The 21,896-nt window shown below is 41.9% G+C and overlaps 1 protein-coding gene across 3 annotated transcripts in view; it reads right to left on the reverse strand.

Annotated features, from left to right (window-relative positions):
• Positions 1–2,091: 2,091 nt before the first annotated feature.
• The window catches only part of LOC308327231 (A disintegrin and metalloproteinase with thrombospondin motifs 2-like), a 59,788-nt gene continuing 39,983 nt past the window's right edge, over positions 2,092–21,896 (reverse strand). For 2 of the 3 annotated variants that reach the window (XM_080780490.1, XM_080780491.1), the window contains 9 exons: positions 21,840–21,896; positions 21,193–21,356; positions 20,004–20,163; positions 18,765–18,897; positions 18,399–18,606; positions 15,332–15,461; positions 12,287–12,361; positions 7,154–7,316; positions 2,092–5,975 (listed from right to left, as the gene is read on the reverse strand). The exon at positions 21,840–21,896 is cut by the window's right edge and continues 24 nt beyond it. In XM_080780490.1, the coding sequence (XP_080636616.1) occupies positions 5,006–5,975; positions 7,154–7,316; positions 12,287–12,361; positions 15,332–15,461; positions 18,399–18,606; positions 18,765–18,897; positions 20,004–20,163; positions 21,193–21,356; positions 21,840–21,896 (2,060 nt within the window). In that variant the 3' untranslated portion in view covers positions 2,092–5,005. The remainder of the gene's footprint in view (positions 5,976–7,153; positions 7,317–12,286; positions 12,362–15,331; positions 15,462–18,398; positions 18,607–18,764; positions 18,898–20,003; positions 20,164–21,192; positions 21,357–21,839) is intronic. The other variant, XR_013965173.1, reaches the window with a different exon arrangement.

A 21,896-nucleotide genomic window follows, 5' to 3' on the forward strand; every position in this document is an offset into this window, starting at 1 on the left:
TTCTACTGACAGAGGATTCTACAATGTTATTGTAGATCGGGGTCGACCCAGAGATACACATGTTAAAGCCTAAACTAAAGCATGTCAAATCAGGGTTACATAGTACACGCTTATTGAAATTAACAATGAGGATATGACTGGTGCTACACCAGAATGTTGTGTGCATATAGGCCTACCCATAACAACATCTGCAAGAGTGACCAGGTTACCAACAAGAATCTGTCTGAGGGAATACCAAGGGTGAGCGTGAGAAAATACAGCAGCAGCCAGGAGAATGAGACTAGCAGGATACTGCCAAAGACATCAAGAGGGCGCCAGCCAGGAATTTGTTAATGTGGAAACCAACACACGGGCATCCGTCACAAGGCCATACCACATTAACATAGGTGTGCGTACTTAAGAAAGTTGCAGGAGCAAAAAGTTCTGACGAGCTGATCAAGATGCATGGAGAACCGGAGGATTGTACAGTGTAGATCGGGGTTGCTACTGTGTCTCAGTCACATGGAAGACAGCTTGATGCAGGTTCACTCATTTATTGGCTCCACACAGACACTTGATTAAACAGAACATAAATACTCTTAGTGCAAAATAAAGTCAGCCCCACTGTGCTGGGAACATTGCCTGCCACACGGATTTTAGTTCAGTTGTCAGTCTTGCACTCTGCTCTCTGTGTGTCTTCAGTCTGTGTGGCCAAGCAAGGGCCGTGCCCAACACTCCCCCTCTAAATAGAGATGAACCTCGTTAGTCACAATCACAAACACCTGCCATTCAATAAACCCTCCACCTACAGCAGAGCCCAAATCAAACCCCACTACTAGTCCGACAGCCGATATAGGCTTCTTTTGTTTAAAGTTGGAAATTTGGTAGGCTAAAAATATTGTCTATATAGCCTACATACATTCATGAATCCACTTGCTGACTGGCTGTCCGTATTGGGCAATTTTTTTATAGGGGTTTCTTGTGACACTACAATTATCCTAAGGCAGGCAAAAATGTCAAACTTTCCTTTTCGCTTTAAGTAGCATAATGACATGTCAAACTAGGGGGTTTTCATGATTCTGCCGAAATGTGCCCAAAATGTGCTGACCTCATAACATTTGTCATGACGTCTATGGCTGTTTTTAGCCCAAGGAGTGTATTTTGTGCAAAACTAATGCTTGGAATGGATTCAGAATCATCAGGGTGTTTGGTAGGTGGTGGAAACAACATGATTCAGTATGCAAACACCTGGCTGCTGTGTATGCTCTGCTGGATGATCACATTAGAGGTGAGGTTGCTTAGAGACAGAGTCCGTCCTCTTCATATTTATGTGTAAGACACATGCATCCATATCTGTGAAAGGTTATGGTGTCAGCCGTGTGCTTGCATGTGCATGTCAATTAGGTATTATTTATTGCGTTACTGGGCCTGGCTTCATCATTACTATGAATGGCAGATTTACAAACAAAATTATAATACGAGGTGAAGCAGTAAGCCTGCATTAACAAGAGTTAATGCAGGCTTACCCACCTCACCCCTGCCCATTTTGATAGGTTGGAATGGCTTAGGGTTTGAACGAGAGTTGAGAAAGCATCTTGCAATGGGCCTGGTCTACAAGTACTGGGGGGGATGCCATACTGTGTGGTAGGCTCAATATGTCAGTTTGTCAACTCCCCCTTTCAGTAGAACCTGTGATCTTTTCTTCTGTGGCCAGATGTCATTTCTAAATAATAAATAAATAAAAATCAATATAAAAATAGTCCCATGTTCGAATGCCCCCCCCTGTCAAAAATAGATAAAATCGCTAAAACGAAAGCAGAAAATGAAAAACAAAAAAATATAATAATAACACTAATCTTTTACTTTCTCTAATAACAACCTGAAACATGAACCTTAGTTGTCCAAAAGCAAACCCTGAAAAACACATGACGATTCATACAGGCGAAAAGCCTTGTACAGTTTACCTCCCCGACAATATTGTCTACAATGCTTAAGACGATTTTAAGATGACTCAATGTTATTCTCCAGTCTCCACAGAGAAAAACTTCTGCAAACCAGGGGATGAACGAGTGACATCAGGACTTTACTGTAAATTCAGTGCTGCTATTACCATACAGAAAACACAATCACTTTTATTCAAATGCAGATTTATTAAATTATCAAAACTCTCCAGACTTTTTTCAAAACAAAACATAGACATTCAGAGAAAAAAATATAAAAAATAAAATAAAAAACATTTTGTGTAATATGTGGTGACTGTGATAATGCAGGAAGGGCGAGTTAGCTAGAAGAAGCCTCATGCATGAAATGTAACAAACATAAGGACTCTGGCATGTACACCAGTTTTGTCTTTGTAAAAGCAAAGTAAATAAATACAGTATTGTGTGATGGCAGTGTTCTGTACAGAAGCAGCAGTTGCTTTGTGCTGTGTGAGTTAATGAAATTATATTTAAAATAAAACAAAACATGTTGATCTTATAGTAATCATTGGTTGTGATTTCTGCTGGGTGTTTCTGTTTCATGTAGTGGTTGTAGTAAAGGGATCTGTCTAGTTGTGTAAAATGTGTGTAAAAAAAAAAACAATCACACAAAATGGGACATTGATTTTAAACACTGATTTGAAAGGTAACCAGAACACTTGGCCCAAAACACACTCGCCCCCATTTGTACCGTGGATAGAGCTCTTCACGGGTTAAGGTCCCGAACCCAAAATGGATCTGTGAAATTTGATCAGATTCGGACCAATTCCGAAAACATTCTCAAATAAGAAGACCAAACCTGGGTGCATGGACCCATGACAATTTTGTCCGATTCCAACCCATTCCGAGATTTCTTTCAAATGGCAGTATAGTAGCCTAGTACGCTATACCCATGCATTGTGTAGCGCAACATTTTATAAAAATGTTATGCTGCACGGCTGCAGTAATCTCATCCTAAACCAGCCTAAAACATTGCACAAGTTAAACAGCACCATTGCGTTTCTTTCACCAGTGCACACACAGTCACACAGTGGTACAGGTCTCCTCGGATCCAGTCAGGTATTACACAATGATTAGAGAGTTCCACTGAATATATTCTGACAGATCGCATTTACTATGAAAACGTGCATTTCCCGCCAGTTGGTTGGTTGGTTAATTGGTCCGGCACCCCAGGCATGACCATACTTTATATGGTCATGCCTGGTGACATCACGTGACATCATCAGGGATGGAGATCCCTGCGCATATATGGGAATGCCCATGGAGATCCCTGATGTCATCAATATTGGCCAGCAACTCTACATCTGACCTCAAACCCTTAGATCTCCATATATGGAGCTGACCTGTTGTTCTGACATTCCATATGCTGATCCTTCCCCATCCATCCTTCCTCTTTGATGTCTCCCTTTTGACTGATACCTGTCCATTTCAACTCTAGACGGGACTGCCGCAAAGTTATTAGTGCAGCCACGCCCGGCAGCCGGCGAAAACTAGGGTTCTCAACAGGCCCGAACATTAAGGCCTGGCCCTAACTGGGCCCTCATAAAACCCTGTACACTCAAGAGTCAAGACACTGCCCCCGCTGCCACACTAGAGTTCTCAGAGGTCTCTCCGAGGTCACCGGATTTGCCCCGGGGATGAGCATGTTTTGGTGCAAGGCGTTCTTGTATTCTTCTAAGCAGTATAACTACTAGAAATTCCTCTGCAGCAGCTTTTAAAGAATTACATTATTGGTAAACAGTGAAAATCCTCTGTACATTTATCCCTTGCGGGTCAATGTGGTTACATTTTGATGTGTGTGATAGTACTGGATAGATGAAGGGTGCAAATGTTACTAGCCCGAACATTATCAGGCTAATTTAAAGTGGCATTAAATTCACTTAGAATGCAAAATGTCTTACAAAAAAAGAAGACGTTGGGGACTTGACGTAGATGTCATTCATTCATTTCACTTTAACTGTGCTATTTTTATTTTATTTTATTCACACAAAATTAGAGACTGACGCTGTTCACATCTCAGTAGAATTTAGTTATGGTTATAATACCATAACGTAACCTGAACAAAACAATCACACATTCTGATAATCCTCTTGACAAACCTCCTGTGGTTCTGAACAAGGTTTTGCTGTCTAACTCAAACATAATAATTACATTAAAAAACAATCTTTTCAACCACTGACTTCCAGGGCCATAGGCACTTCTCGGCTTTGACAACAAATGACAATTATTTTTGATTTAGTCTATACAAAAAGACAAAAATCTAAAGGGGAAAAAAAGTAGAAAACCATAATTAAATCAAGAATTAAAAAAACCATGAATCCATGAATTATTATCCAAAATGTCATGATTGTCTGGCAGGTTCTTGACTGTCAGCTTAAGGGGGACATGCTGACTCTAGATTCAATGAAATCTAGCTCTACATTGTGGGAAATCTGTCATCTCTAGATCCTGGGAATAGAAAGGAAATGTTTTTCATGTCTCTGCGTTCACTGACTCTGCAGTCCGTCCCTTTCTCAGAGAACTATGAGCCATTCAGAGTGCATTTGGGGACAAGTGGGCGAGCCGTAGCAACAAGCTGCATGTGTGCATTCGAAGGTGCGAGCAACCGAGTGTGTATGTGACCAAGTGCGTTTGATGTGTCTAAGATCAGGGGTCTTCAACGTGTTTCTGCTGAGAGTAAGATGCAGCATGATTTCATACTTGTTTGACAACACAGTGTTGGATTCATGTTAATGTGTAACTATTTTCATACAGTTAACCACTTAACCCCCACCCCCCCTCCAAAAACAACAACAACAACACACATCTTTGCTGAAAATAGCAGATCTACAAGATCACAACACATCGCAGCCTCAAGGTGTTGTAGATCTGCTATTTTCGGCTAATGTTCCCCTCAGAATAGGCATGCTACGGTTGAAGTGGTTAATATGAAAAAGAATCCTATCACACAAAGACGTATGGTCGCGGACCCACTGTTGAAGACCCCTGGTCTAAGTTATTCACTTGACATAATATTTATGTCCTTTGTGGGTCTCGATGTCCTCGCGTCATGTCCTCGCAGCTTTGCGAGGTCTCACCGGCGGGTCTTTCGATCTACTAGTTCTCTGGAGCAGATCCTTTCTGCGCTTCTCGTTCAGAAGCTCCTGGATGCGCTTGTTGTGAGTCCGCTCTCGGAACGGAGGCATGCGGGCCACAAAGTGGTTCTGGAGGTTCCTGGAGATCTCGCCGTCCAGTCCCACGATGCGATACGGGACCTCGTCCACCGAATTGTTCTCTTTCTTCTCCTCCCTCTCCCGGGGGAAGGGAGTGGGCGTGGCAGGCCACGGGGCGGCGGCCGTAGGCTTCGCCTCTTTAATCTTTGTTTTGCGCCTTCTCAGCTTGTTTTTGTACACGATCGTCGTAGCAGTGGTCAGTCCCTGTCTGACGGGGTCATCGACGAGGCGCCAAAGCAACGGCCGGGTAGTGTGGAACCACCCGACGGCATTGGTCCAGGCGGTTGACGGGGTGGTGCTTGTGGCTACCATGGTTACGGCAGCAGGGGGCCTTGTGGTCGATGTAAATCTCTTCTTGAACAGGTGGGGCGAAGCCGTTCTCCTCGGCCGCCTCGTAGTGGATCTCCTAGTGGTGGTAGAAGTCTTTGTCGTCGTACTGGCAGCAGTAGATGTAGGAGCCGTAGTGGTAGTAGGGGCAGTAGTAGTACTAGTAGAAGTCGTGCTAGCCACAGTGGTAGGAGTGGCAGTGGTAGTACTAGTAGCAGTAGTACTAGTAGAGGTCGTAGTAGCCGTAATGGTAGGAGTGGCAGTACTAGTGGGGACATCGGAAGTGGTCCAAGGGGTCATGGTTCCCTCTCTGACCGAGTATTCATCATAATCTTCATACTCTACATAGACAAAGTCGGTAGTGCTCCCGCGGCCGGTGGGCAGTGGGGTTGCGGTGTAGCTGGGTGTGCTGGAGGGTGGCGACGTGTTCCTAGAGGTCCACATGCTGCTTGGTTCTTCTGTGGTGGGGGTCCATGGTCTAGGTGGAGGAGACCACGTGTCAGAGTTATGCATTTGAACTACAACTTCTTTTCATCTGGATTTGAATGTGCATCAACGCCTGCCCATCATCCATGTCTAAGCTGTCTAGCGTTAAGGAACTAGTACTTAACAAAAACCTTTTTTTCATGAAATGGATGGTTTAGATTTAGTTCAATAATGTTATAATAAAAACGGTAAATACCCTGAAGAAGGCAACTTGTTTGTCGAACCGAAAAAGTATTTTTGACATCGTGACTACGAGCTGTGCGACATCTTTGTCTCCAATGGTCAGCACCTCCCTACTCTTTGTGTGCGCTGCTACCCTTTTGTTTGCTATAATAAAAACAGTAAACTTGAATAAATCACAATTTTATGCGTGTTCATTATAATTTCAGTGATGCTAACAGAACTGATTCATTCCTATCGCTGTTGTGACAACAATAACAGTAAAGAACGCCCTCTAGTGTAATATTGCTTGACTGATAAAATGGCTCGATGACTATTGGTGGAGGTACTGTAAAGTAAACAACAACAACTACACACTGACTCGTACATGAACAGTGCGTTGTGGACACTGGGCAGGGTGCCGTGATGACACACTCCATGGTAAAGGATAGTTTAAGAATACAGTCACATCCTTAGTGTTCATATTTTGGACATGTCTATAACAGGCAAATGTTTATAGCAAATCATTATAGATTGGCTATTTTAATAGCGAAAGTATAGGCTTATAGGCCTATGTGGTTAACACTGAGTATTTTACCTCTGTTGCAGTGTTTCTCAAACTTTGACACTTCAAGACCCCTGTTAGGGTTGATCCACACTCTCCTTTAAATTCAGCTTTAAAAGTGGAGTATGAATCGACCCTTAACTCTGACAATACAAATAGTCCCATTGGTGTACCGTCAGGGTTACACACTTGTAAGGGTCATTTTAAAACCCCCTCCATGGGACCCTGAAGGCTCATACTGTACATAGTCTGGATTTTCGGTGGTTATAGGTGACCACCGAACTACAACATGACGTCACGAGCCGCGGTGAAGAGCAAACCACCGCCACCGCTCCAGCCCTTCTCTCTGTTTTTACTCTGTGGTCACCTCACCACCGAAAATCCAGACTATGAATAGGCCATAAGAGTGCCTGGATGGATCCCACTTTGTGTCTATGGGGTTGTACCTGCTCCATGGCTCCGTTGCCATGGTGACGCTGGGTCCAGCGGTGAAGTTTCCCACGCTGCAGGACTTGCAGCACATCTGTTTGTAGCCGGCGATGGAGCAGTAGCGACTCAGCACTTCCATACGGCAGAACACTGACTGGTCACCGCGGCAACGCTGCCCCCCTACAAGTGACACACGGAGGGCAGCTGTCAATCAAAACATGGATGGAATTCAATTCATGGATGGAAAAAACAACATCATTTTGGCTTTATTTATTAAAAAAAGTATTCAAAAGAGATGAGTCAAATATCTGGTGAATAAGTTTAGAGATTAAAAAATGTCAGCATACCTTTTAACTGCACAGACTTTGTGGAAAAATAGCAAATAGTCTTACATATAGGACAGCATAAACACATTTTCATCTACTATATTGTATGATCTTGGAAACAAAAAAATAATAGTCTATGCAAATTTAAAGTTAGGCAAACCTGACATCCATGCAGACCAGCAGACAACAGCGGAGAAAAGGACAAAAAGACAAAGGTGGAAGCAGCATTGCTAGTACCATTCGTTCAAAAGCAAACAGGAAGCTCATTTTCTCCAGAGTTACTAGTTATTACTGCTAGTGCTATCATGTGACACTGCAGTTCTTAGTGGCCGCGTGCGACAGACAGGTCATATGAATGCCGGAGTATACATTAAGCGTTGGTGTTGGTGCAATACGAGTGTAATTATTCTGAAGGTACAAACATAGGTGACCAAATTTGACTGAGAGACTGCCATTTTTTGATTTTTTGTGTCAGTGTTCAGTTTGACCCACCAGTTTTGGAGATATGGCTTATAGAGTAATGTCTTGCAGAAAACAGCGAGTTGAGAAAAGAGGCTTTCAAAAGGTTCACTTCTGTGGTCTCTAACATAGCTACATGTTTAAGCATTTATTTCATATTTACATGTCGATTTCAGCTCTGACACTTATTTCAGACATGCTCTAGTATGTGAAGAGACTGCCTGTGCTATTAACTCATTTAGAAAAAATGTGCGCGATGGCAGTCTCTCTGCACACTCACAGCTAAATGATTTAGCTGTGAGTGACCTCAGTCAACCTCTGGTTACAGACCTAAATGGTGCTGCAGAAACACCAATGCTGGACTGAGTTGTACTTTGAGAAAGGATCCAGGAAGAGTGGGCATCTAAACGTTGAAGGCACCTCAATGTTAAATTGGCATTGTTTTCCAAAATATAAAAGAATATATATATATAAAATTGTAACTAAGCAACTGTATACGCCTCATAAAGTATGTGCAGAAGAGGAATGTGATTTAAGGTGTGTGCCTGGAGGTAAGTGTGGCCAAATACCAGGGCAGGAAGGCCATCAAATAAAACAAGATTGTAGTCCAATGAAATAATTAATTGAATGTAAGGGTTAAGGAGGATTTAAAAATGAATATGTAATATTTACAGTGAAATAAATAAATAATAATCTGATCCATTGCTCATCCCTGCACCAATCAAAGTAACTGGATTGGTTTAAAGATGGGTAAGTGCCATATACGTTTTCTGTTTTGCATGTGTATTACATTACTGTAATAGACCCCCTTGTGTGGTTATAATATGAAAATATGTCTTCCCTGTGTATTTTTGGTTTCTTTCTGAAAGCCTTTACGTCAAAAGGCCCAATCGAAATACACTGCTTTAGTGACCCTCCCCTTTTTATCGGCGGGGGGCTTCAGTTCAGCAACCAGGTATAATTAATGAACTGGTGGGTGTGGCTACATAAAAACATACGGTACTTTTAACACTTTCTGGCTGCACACAATCTTTTTTAAGATCTTCCTCCTAGTAATCATAATAGCTTAGGGGATGTTTTAGGCTTGATGAGCTGCGTGTATCGGCATGAGAATCCTCCTATACCAAGCGTTGGGGACGAACTAAAGTCTCCACCAGTTTAAAAGCCCAACAGCTGTACTGTTTAAATCACATCTTGATGCTTGGTTTACCATGCAAAGCTACAACTTTCATGCTAGACTCTTCTAGCCATCTCTATTCACATTATACACCTGACACTGCACCTGAGTATAGCATTGTTTTTTTCCCCCCAGCTAATTTTCTTTGAAACTTCTTTCTTTCGTTCAAAAAACTGCACTTACTACACATTCGTTCTTTTTTCTTTCATTTAGCATTACAATGACCATACAGAAACCTTCCAGAAAGAATGAGTGAATACATCTACTTTTATATATCCATCGATCCATGAAACAAATAATAGTATTTACTTCGACAACAAGCATGTTTACTTTAGACACCCCACATTTACAATGGCAAAGCGGAGGTTCTGGCTTGAGAAACAGATTCTCTTTAATCATCGTTATGAGTCTTAAACACACCTTGTTCAAAGGCAAAAGCGATGTAAAACGTTCATGGCACAAAATATGTTTTTCTTTTCTTCAATCGAATTATTTGTCCAATGACCAGTATTTACAAGGCGGACGAGGAGCCACTTCCTATCGGCTTCATGTGGCCAGTGACTTCAACAGATTTATGGGACATTTGCCCAACTAGAGCGGCGCTCATGTTGTGATGTCAGAACAGTCCAGATCCATATATGGAGATATAGGGGTGATCAGGTCCAGAGCCCGGGAAGAAGCTTTTGTGCTGGTTCTGGACAACCAGAAATGCATTCCCCACACAGTTATTATATGTGTGTCCCTTTTATGCCCATATATGGAGTTCTTTGTCAAGCATGCCAAATGAGGCTTTTGTGCATGGTTCTGGACAACCGGAAATGCAAACTACCCGTTCTATCCATCTGTCTGTGTCCCTTTAAGCCCATATATGGATATTTCTGTATGTGTCCCAAATATGGAGCATGTCCAAATATGTGTGTGAGTGTTGTGATGTCAGAACAGGCCAGCTTATGGAGTTCTGTGTCAGGCGTGCCCAAATATGGAGTGGTGTGGTGTCAGAACAGCTCCATATATGGACCAGAGCCCGGGCAGAGGCGTTATTGGGGAAGTTCTGGACAACCGTGGGTCCGACCGACTCGACACCGGGCACTGGGGTGCAGAAGTCGGTGGGACGAACGGTTCTCTAGTTACGTAACTTATGTGGATTACACACGTACAGACAGACGTACAGACAGACGTACAGACAGACGTACAGACAGACGTACAGACACACGTACAGACAGACGTACAGACACACGTACAGACACACGTACAGACACACGTACAGACAGATGTACAGACAGACGTACAGACAGACGTACAGACAGACGTACAGACAGAGACTTGGTGCATTTTATAGATAGGTAGACCTGCTTCACAGCAGAGTAAAGACCCTGACGTCATGCTGAGTCCTCTTGTTAACCATAATTGCAATGCAATTATAAATAAATTGAACCGCATGAACCAGAATGGAAAAAGGGAGATCTTGTAACGCACGCACGCACACACACACACACACACACACACACACACACACACACACACACACACACACACACACACACACACACACACACACACACACACGGTCGGTGTGTAGTCTATTTCTCCTCTGTTGGTTTATTTTGGTGGTCTATGCAGCCCCCCTTAATTAGTATAATGTAACCCTAATTTGTATAATTGGTAACACCTGTGTTTACTATACTATGTCAATATGGCTGCCATGAAAAAGCTATTTGTGTTATACTCCTGAGGTTATGTGATCACTACACTATGCTCTACCTTGGTTTGGAATAGTTATTTAAGCATTCTCACCCCAACACCACCACTCACCAGTCTCTATATCTATAAACATGGTTCAGATCATAACCTCACCTGTTGTTCCTCACTTACTGTACACATACTGTACTAACAGATATCATTAATAGCCTGAAAATGCATTTTCTGTTCATTAAAGGCATGAAACCTTTTGTAAACTACACTCATTGTTATAGTGTGTCACAGTAACAGGGGTCTCCCCATCTCTTTAGCACAGTGGTTCCCAAACGCTTTCATGTCAAGGACCCCCAAATTGACACTAATTAGCCTGCGGACCCCCATTTGAAGAGATATGCCAGGGACCCCCTTAAGAGAAGATTTTTTTGGCTCTCAAACATTTTAATTGAAAGGACTCCCAGTTTGACATGCGTTAGGTTACGGACCCCCATTTAATGGCATTTCTATCTCTGGGACCCCAATTTATGTTGTAAAATCAATGTTAAGTTAACTCTGTCTCTGAGAGTGTACAAATGGAACCAAATGGATCCGTTAAGGTCCATTTGGTTCCATTTGTACACCTTCAGAGTTACAGACCCATAAGGGTCCATTTGGTCGTTCCAAACAATCATTTAGCTGGGGACCCCATGGAACTCCCTCAAGGACCCCTGGGGGTCCCCGGACCCCACTTTGGGAACCTCTGCTTTAGCAAACAGAAAATTAACTGTCACTGTGAGGATACCAATTGTATCCAATCAGAAGAAAAGAACCCAACAAAAATCATGTATCAGCTTCATTTGGATAGCGTTCCATTTCCATGTTGTGCTAATTTAGTTTAGTTTAGTTTAATCACTTCCAATATCACTTGTTTTATCCTGTATCCTCAGGAGTTTACTCTCCTGATTGGATTAAATTCGTTTCCCGAACCTGGTATTTTCTATTTTACAAAAGAGCTGGAGCGATCCATATTATACTGAACAAACACTGTATAGCAATTATTAGTATCAGAATGTAGAGCTGTTTAACACTTATTTTTGACAAAACAAATACACCACCTACACCTCCTTTAACCCATCAAAGGCGGGGAAGCATTTGTGTCATTTTTTTAAATTCTTGAAAGTGAGAGAATTACTGATTTGGAAGGCATTTGTAGAATCGTAATGAGTTTAGAGTGGTTTTTTGTATTGCCCTAGGCTACACCCCAGAAAACCCTAAAAGGTTAATTTATGGAAAGAGGTTAGCAGGGATGCAAAGTGACCAGAAAAGTATTAGCAGTGACGTTAAACAGAGACACACAAGAGTTTGTTGTGGAGAAGTCTGTCAGATTCAGACGTGAAAGAGACAGTAAACAGCCAGCAAAAGAGACAGAGTTGGAATCCAGCCACAGGACGGAGGCATGGAGGTGAGAGGAGAGGAAGAGGAGGAGGAGGCGGAGGAGGGGAGGTGTTCTTTACTGGAGGAGATCTTGGGAGCTGGGAACTGAGGATTGGATCTGGAGAGCCATTGGATGATGGAGTTCCGCTGGTCACCTGCAGAGGGAGACAAACACCACAGTAGTCAGATTAGTGGTATTTCTCATGAAGAGGGGTCCCATCAGGACCTTCAAGCACACTCTAGACAGAGCAAGGATAGATTAAAAAGCCTTTATTATCTAGACAGAGCTATCACATATTAAAGCAAATAAAAAGCCTTTATTATCTAGACAGAGCTATCACATATTAAAGCAAATAAAAAGCCTTTATTATCTAGACAGGGCTATCATAATTAAAACAAATAAAAAGCCTTTATTATCTAGACAGAGCTATCATATATTAAAACAAATAAAAAATACTTTATTATCTAGACAGGGCTATCATATATTAAAACAAATAAAATGCCTTTATTATCTAGACAGGGCTATCATATATTAAAACAAATAAAATGCCTTTATTATCTAGACATAGCTATCATATATATTAAAACAAATAAAAATACTTTATTATCTAGAGTCTAGATAATAAAGGCTTTTTATTTGTTTTAATATGTGATAGCTCTGTCTAGATTCTAGACAGAGCTATCACATATTAAAACAAATAAAAAGCCTTTATTATCTAGACAGAGCTATCAGTATCACATATTAAAACAAATAAAAAGCCTTTATTATCTAGACAGAGCTATCAGTATCACATATTAAAACAAATAAAAAGCCATCAAACACCAAGCGGTTTTAACACACCGTGTCTTCTTCAGGGCATGGTGTTTCTCAGTGGTGATTGTTTAACCACTTAAACCCTATACTTTTTTGACAAGAGAGGCCCAGGGCTCTGTACTACTATCTAATTTAACATTTGTGGAGTTGGTCACCTGACCAAAAGCGGTTGACAGAAACTGGTCGACATGTTCTGTTGCCCCAACAGGGGCAGAAACGGGCAGAAACAAGGCCACAACCACGCTATTTACACACACTACAACTCGCTTACAATTCGCAAACCTGGCAACACTGCCCTGTGTTCATGCTGTTGTCAGAGGCCCGCCCCTGGCTCACACGTCACTATTTTCTCCGTCTCTCAGCTCGCAATCGGCAGCCATCTTGCTTTTTACTTCGATGCGCGAGTGGACATTTAATGCAAATACATTAATTATAGCTCCAGCAAGCAAACACAAACACCTCAACTCCATCTCATTGTGAATAAGAATTCCGAGGGGAAAAATAATTTTTGGAACGCCACTTTCACCCAGTATGAAGCTAAATGTGGAAGCCGTGTGTGTCACACCAAAACTGGTGACCCAGAGATTCCTGTACCGATTCTCGGGCATCTGGCCTGAGGCACTGCCTGCGAGTTGGCTCTGCGGGCGCTTTTTCCAACTCTCACTGATTTATCCAGCTCACACGTCAATCACAGTCACCAGCTCTCAGCCTGCACACACACGCATGTCTGTCTTGCGCACACGCGCACACACACATACACACACACACACACACACACACACATGCAGGCTATTGCTTTTTATTTATATGGGCGAGTGGCAATTTAATGCACATAAATTAATTATAGGTCCAGCAAGCAAATCATGATGGTCTGTAGGTCACAATTACATTCCGATTTTAGTTGTTGTGTTTTGTATGACATTTTGGCCAGTAGTTTTATATCTATCTCAGCTTTTGCCTGATAGCACACATGCTAACAGTGCTGACCACAACGTTAGCAGCATTTGATGACAGGTTGCCATAGCAACATACAGTGTGCGCAGACCTAACGTGAGCTTCTGGGACAGAAACTTGCGTTTTCATGACAGCAGCAGCTGCTGCAACCTCTGATAGCTACTGTGATAAAGATGCTAAAGCAACACAAAAACACATCCACACGCAAACCAAAACAAACCAGGGTTGCCACATATCGTGGATGTGAGAGTGAAACAAGCAACCAGGTCTATAAAAATGTTAATAGGCCAGTTCAAAGTAGGTAAATCAGAAATGGTCCGGAAATTAGTCTTAAAATAATCAATTATAGTGTTGACTGTCAAACTTTGTTGTCTAATGTTGTTTCAGAGCAGTGGAACTCAAACATTTCCATGTCAAGGACTACCAATAGATAAACAAGTCCAAAGTAGCTTATAATGATCAGACTTGGCAACACTGTCTCTAGGTTGAACGTTCTACTTTACAAGCTCACACATATGAAATATGTTTTTTTTAATCTTCAAACTGAGACATATTTTATGATAATACTGTTAGCAGTCATCATACTCCAAGAGCATACAAATGGAACCAAATGGACCCTGATTTTCCCAGAGAGCAAATGGTATCAAATGGGGGTCTGTGGCCTAATGCATTTCAAACTGGGGGTTCTTGGTATTATATTCTCTGCATATCTTATCAACTTGGGGTGAATATTTCACCACAATACTTTACTGAATATTTCACAAGAATATAACACAAGAGTCAAATGTACGGTCAAATGTAATCACAATATAGGCTACAGATGTAAATATTTATGACACAGTAAAATGTCGAAAATTAGTGCTATCCCCCCCCCCCACACACACACACACACACACACACACACACACACACGACAGGCAAGGCTGTTGTTTGCATCGTTAGCAGGCAGCAGCTACCTTGGCACTGCTCTCTGTGACTGTAGTTGTTTCACCATGTTTGCGTATTTATGAGAAATAAAAAACACTTTCTGTTATTATTAATACTTTATAACCCATCCGTTACTACATATGTGCAGGGCACACTACTGAGAATTTCCTTCTTCCCATATTGCGCTGCAATGTAACTAGGATTCGCCGGCCGAAGGCCGGCGAAATTCTAGTAGGTCATACTAGTATTTCTCTCTCTCTCTCTCTCTCTCTCTCTCTCTCTCTCTCTCTCTCTTCGCCAAAAAATCTACAAGCTTGTGAGCTTGTAGATTGGGTATGTTTGGCAAATAATATAAGGTGCCCATCATAGTATAGATGTAAATTATTGTAAATGTAGCAGTAATGAATTCACAGGATGACTTTATTCGTACCGTTGCAGGGCATGAAGTGGCAGGGGCGGCTTACGGTGGGTTTGGTTTCTCTGCAGAGCCCCACAGCGTTGTCTGGACTGTTACACTGAACCTGACGCTCCTGGGTGCCATTCCCACAGGTTACCGAGCACTGAGAGACAGACACAGACACAGACACAGAGTCACAGACACACACACACACACACACACACACCCATGTTTCTTATGTTACAGCTAATTACCGCCCGTGTGCGTGTGTCTACGATGTGCGGGCCTCAGCAACTAGATTGTATACATCTTATATACAAGTGAAAAGGTGTACCCATACTCATTCTTCATGCTCTATCTCCGACCGAACCACACTTTTACCACACATCTCTATATGCAAAATAAATTCGCCACCCTCCCCGAACTGACATAGCCTATTTTTTAGCCGTTCAAGTTTCTTATTTGCTCGGCAAATATTACTTTTATGAAAATCACGATCGAGCCAGCAGATAAACGGGTGCCACAACACGCCGAGAAACAAGGAATTTAACCACGCTACTTGCATACACTGCAACTCGCTTACAATTCGCAAACCTGGCAACACTGCCTGCCTCTTACGTCACCAGCTCTGCTCCTCCTGGCCTCCGTAGTCCGTCGCGCTCACAATCTGTCGCAGCCATCTTGCTTTTCTTTTGGATGGGCGAGTGGACATTTAATGCTAATAAATTAATTATAGGTCCAGCAAGCAAATCATGATGGTCTGATTGTGCTCAATAGGTCACAATAACATTCCGAAATTAGGTGTTGTGTTTTGTATGGCATTTTCCCCAGTAGTAGTTGCATATCTATCTCAGCTTTTGCCTGATAGCACACATGCTAACGTCAGCAGCCATAGCAACATACAGTGTGCGCAGACATAACATGAGTTGTTTACAACACAAACACACGGCCTTTTCACCACGCAATACACACAACAGCTCGGGAGTTATTAAACCGAACGTGGACGCTGTTTCAGTGTTACATTTGCTGCGCATATCGGAATAATTGTAACGGCATGCATGATAAATGTAACAACGCTAAAAAACACCATTAAACATATCGTTTTCACCTTAAAGCTATTACATTTCATTGAAGCAACTCCTTAGCATTGTTTTCATACCATGGATGTGATAAGATAATGTATCAAACATAAGGGAAATATTAAATAGGATCGGGTGTACCAGTTTGGCCATTTCTTTTTTTTCAATGGGGCAATACATTGATTAAACAAACGTTTGATTGATTGAGTTGTACAACGTTATACAACCCTAAACTAATTTTAGAATACACTACACAATACAATACAATTTTAGAACATATTTTGCACGTTCCATTTTTTTACTCAGAGATCCCTTTAGCTACACATGTAATATTTCCAGGCAACGGACCTACACATGTCAGCTACCATAAACCACTTCAAGTTATTAGGACGAAATAACTGACAGGAGTGACGGTGCTGTGCTGTGAGTAAACTAATAGGGGAGAGCCGCCAAGGATGTAACATTTTGCACGTTTCATTCTTTTACTCAGAGATCCGTTTAGCTACACATGTAATATTTTCAGGCAACGGACCTACACATGTCAGCTACCATAAACCACTTCAAGTTATTTTTTTGATAAAACAGGTCGGGAGTTATTCAACCGAACGTGGACGCTGTTTCAGTGTTACATTTGCTGCGCATATCGGATCAATTGTAACGGCATGCATGATAAATGTAACAACGCTAAAAAACACCATTAAACATATCGTTCTCAGCTTAAAGCAATTACATTTCATTGAAGCAACTCCTTAGCATTGTTTTTATACCATGGATGTGATAAGAAAATGTATCAAACATAAGGGAAATATTAAATAGTATCGGGTGTACCAGTACCAGTTTGGCCATTTCTTTTTTTTCAATGGGGCAATACATTGATTAAACAAACGTTTGATTGATTGAGTTGTACAACGTTATACAACCCTAAACTAATTTCAGAATACACTACACGATACAATACCATTTCAGAACATATAATATTGGCCAATATGTCAAATATGTAAATATTACATATAATGGCATTGAATGGAAGCGGACCATTTGTAACACATGTTACAAATGACCCGCTTTTGCAAGTTTTCTTTGCAGTTGCTTACAGACCAGAATGAACGTGAATTCCGTCTAAACACGATGCAAACTAATGAAGAACATAAGCATGAACACATCCATGTGGATTTTTATTCACCAACACCAAAGACAAAAATTGTACCACACATATACTCCAGGTGTAAAATTAGACGCATTTTGAAGGTAAACACTTCAAACTTCAAACTCCTGGCCACGTAGAGTACGTTGCTGTACACATACTGACGCGATGGCGTCATGGTGGCGTTGACCAATCAAGATATAACGTCCATGTTACAACCGTGAAGCGTTACAACCTTGGCGGCTCTCCCCTACATTTGTTACTAACATTAGGTTGTGGCGAAGTAGACACGTGGCCAGCAGATACTGTGTTTTGGACAAACAGGCTAGGTATTGGTGTTGATTTGGGTCAACTGGACAAACAGCGTGGTGTTGTTTTGTGTCTGTGTTTGTGTTGGAGCGCCTCAGTGTGGCCGTACAGGTCATGTGCAACCTCTTCCACAGAGAGATGGAGACACTAAATCTCAGCTGGACAAACATGTTTGCATGCATGCATCGCTGCCTTGCATGCTGTGTGCTACTGTTGAGTCTGTCACTTACTTTGACTGATTTATGGCATTGTCTTTCTGTTAAAATCCAACTATGTTAATTTAAGAACTCTGGGCATATAGGTCATTGTTTATTCACTGTGCACACGTGTAGCCTATTGTATGTCAGACTGTATGTCTGTCCCACAGTCACAATCCTTTAGTACTTAGGCTGTGGAAATATTCAGGACAAAACAATGGTACATTTCCAATAACCCATTCGTTACTACATGTGGAGTCAACTCCCGCCATTTATTTCTTCCCATAGTGCGTGGCAAAGTCGCTCTGGGATGAGTGCGCGCGTAGCGCGCACGAAATTCTAGTACTACTACATAACTACAGAATGCTTACCTGGGACCAGGGCCCAGCTCTCCAGATCGCAGGACAGAGGATTCGGTTGCATGGCCTCTTGCCCTCTGGTCTGTCGTCGTTACACAGCTTACTGTTGACAGAGCGCTGCCCCCCGCTGGGCTGAGGCTGCTGGCACCCCACCCAACGAGCCTGATACCCCGTCTGTCCACAAGAGGCGCTGCACTCCCCCCACTCACCTGTCTGCCAGCTGATTGATGGGGAACGGGAAAGAGAGGAGGAGATAAGGGAAGAAACAGAGATAGGAAGATGGTGTGTGTGTGTGTGTGTGTGTGTGTGTGTGTGTGTGTGTGTGTGTGTGTGTGTGTGTGTGTGTGTGTGTGTGTGTGTGTGTGGTGCATTGCGTACACAGGTTCCGTGCAGGGCTGCGTGTTGCAGCTCCTGCTGATGGCTCTGGGCTTGTTGATGTTCATGCAGAGAGTGCGAGTGACCATCTTCCCGTCGGCTTTCCGCCTGCAGCCGAAACGTGTGTACTGTTTCCCTGGTAACAAGACAGAACAAACACATGCACAGTGACATCCTCAAGTGTTCATTTTTAAAGATATATATTTTTTTGGGGCTTTTTCTGCCTTTATTGATAGGATGAATGTAGTCTGACAGGAAATGGGGAGAGAGATGGGGGGGAAGACACGCAAATTTAACTTCAAAAAGTGTACAAATGGAACCTGTAAGGGACCGCGTGAGGACATTAAGGATTTTAATGTGTACTGTACAAGATGGAGCAAAGCCGATCATCTACTGTACCTGTAAAATTAATATGATTTCTGACAAGTCTGTCTCCTTATTCTCCTGTCATTCTTTTAGTGGTCTCTCGCTCACTCTCTGTGTTCCTCTCAGGCACGTGACGTGCACCTGTCATTTTGCCCTCAGAGTTGACATGTGCCCTTTTGTATTCAGCCACATTTAGAGATGGGAATGTATAGTGATATGAAAAAAATACACCATATCAATTTGAGTAATCCGCTCTCCAAATGCCCCCCTTCTAAATGGTTTTAAATTTTCAATCAATCAACGGCGCATCTTCCGACGTTCTGAATCCATCTTGTAATGAAGAGCAGAAAGTCCCTGGTACCAGACCAGTAGGCACTGTTTTAATTATGGAACTACAATTAAACAACACTTAACCTTCACGCTGTCATTTAATCATCGCTGGCCTCGGTACTCGCAAGTAAACAAGCTAATCTAACAATCATTAAATTGCCATTATCTCCATCCTGCAGGAAAACTTTTGGCAAATTATGTTTTAGATAGTTTTGGTAATTTAATTTCTAAAATCATTAATGAATCAATCCATCAGTTTTGATTGGGAAATATGAAGCAGCATACAGTGCAACTCTGCTAGAAGAGGCACTTACACCTTTTCATCCACATACATACATCATTTATAACAACGGTTATCGTGTTTGCTTAAGGAACTCGGCTTGTTCCTGTTCCACGCAGGCGTGCCATTAATGACGGTAGTGCACACCCTCGTGTAATATTGCTTAAAGATTGTTTGTGTGCGTGCATGAAAAACTGGAAAATACACAAATATCACGGCATGGCAGTGGGGTGAGTGTGAGCTCCTATAGTACTACTGTACTGTACCTCCTCCACAGGGTTTGGAGCAGATGGACCATTTCTTCAGAGCCCACTCGTAGAAGGTCATGTCCTCCTGCAGCAGGTTGCTCTCTATGGACGAGTACAGCTCCTTGTGAATGATGTACTTGTAGGACAGAGTGACCTTGGCGTCACCCTCAGGACGGATCTAACAGAGGAGAGAGGGGTTCACCCATTATGACCCGAGGCCGATTCTAAAAGAACATCTGGAAAACCCCATGTTAGTACAGTATGTTACTATATCAGTGACGTGTGCTCAAATCATTTCATGTCAAGGACCCGCAAAATGATAGGTATTTGGCCGCACAGACCCCCATGATCTCAAAGATATTTAGTTCCAGGAACCCCCAGAAGCAAAGATTGGAGTTCAAAATGTTTGCTTTAAAGAAGATATAAATTCAATGATTTGCACACATTTTGAACACGGCCAAACATTTGGACAAAATATAAAATATGGTTAAAGTGGTTAAAATGATTGTAAAAATGTAATATGTCACAGATGTTTTCCCCGTTTTAATGGGTTAAAAGACTTCTATTTGTCTTACTCATATGGGTCTAAATTATTTTTGCTCCTCACACAGCTCCATAATATGCACCTGGTTAATCAATCATCAATCACGTATTGGCTATGTGCCATTATAGTATCTTACCATGACCACAAGGCTATATTTGACCTGATATTCATTACAATTCAGGCATGAAGACTCTAATCTATAGTGACTTGCATTTTGTAAGCCTTAGCATAATTGCCTACATATTTTTGGGGACAAATTGACATTTCTCCTTAACTTTACTCTCCTTTCTCATAATTGCCTAAGTCAACTAGATGATGAATATAGTGATTTTACATCTCTTCTTTCCTGAAAATCTTACAATAATATGAGGCAATTATGCTATGAGGCTAACGATGTGTGAAATCACAGTAAGCATGAACCCTTGGCCTTGTCATTTTGTCAACAAACAAGGCAAATAAGTCACATAGGCTACTATAAGTAGAGTGCAAAGAGAACATTGTAGTGCCTCATAAAAACTAGGATACTGTACATGGTTAACATCGAACCTAGCATCTGTCTAAACAACATGCTATCTAAATAACATTCTTATCATTTGTGGTCAAGAAAAAACGACCTAAGCCAAAAAACATTTGAATGAGTAACCTCTAATCTATTAGCATTACCATGACCACAACCCCATATTTTAATGGTCCGCTGGTCTGAATGGACTCCCGGTCGTCGTCATTGTGGTATTCCCATTCCACACCCTTCTCTATCACCACACGGCTTTCTGGGAAATCGTTTTCATCGTTGAGGAACACGTGGCGAGTCTCCTGGTCCTTCACCGCTAATACAGGAAGAAATAAACAACGTGAACACAGTCCCCTTTCCATATCAACATCATGGCAGTTTATTAACGATGGAAAATCAGGTTTCAATGATGATCATTTTGGATACATTTGAGTTCAATCTACATGCAGCTCATCCCAGCAGTATAGGTCCCTGATAGACTGGTATCGTTATCAGTTGTTGTCATGGAAAGGTTCTTGTTTCGCAGTACTTTGCAAGGATGTCAATGAACTGGCTTTGGTTGTCTACTGTGTAGGTAAGCAATTTACCCAGAGTATGAGATAAAGCTTTTATCCTCTCACCCATGGGTGTCATCTTTACTTGGTTATTGTGTGGGACACGTATAAATTGTTTTCATTTGATGTATTTTTGTCCATCTACTGATTCTAGTCAACTGAGAGGGAATTAACTTCCTTATTTGTGACACCTGTACTCCGTCTATCTCACACAGGATGTGATGTAAGAACTACTTCCTCTTTACCCAGAATGTGCGGCGTTCCTTTAAACTCCTGGATGAGCAGGTGTCTAGCTCCTTTGG

This window comes from Protomyctophum bolini, assembly GCF_963924005.1.
Source record: "Protomyctophum bolini genome assembly, chromosome: 13".
Classification (NCBI taxonomy): domain Eukaryota; kingdom Metazoa; phylum Chordata; class Actinopteri; order Myctophiformes; family Myctophidae; genus Protomyctophum; species Protomyctophum bolini.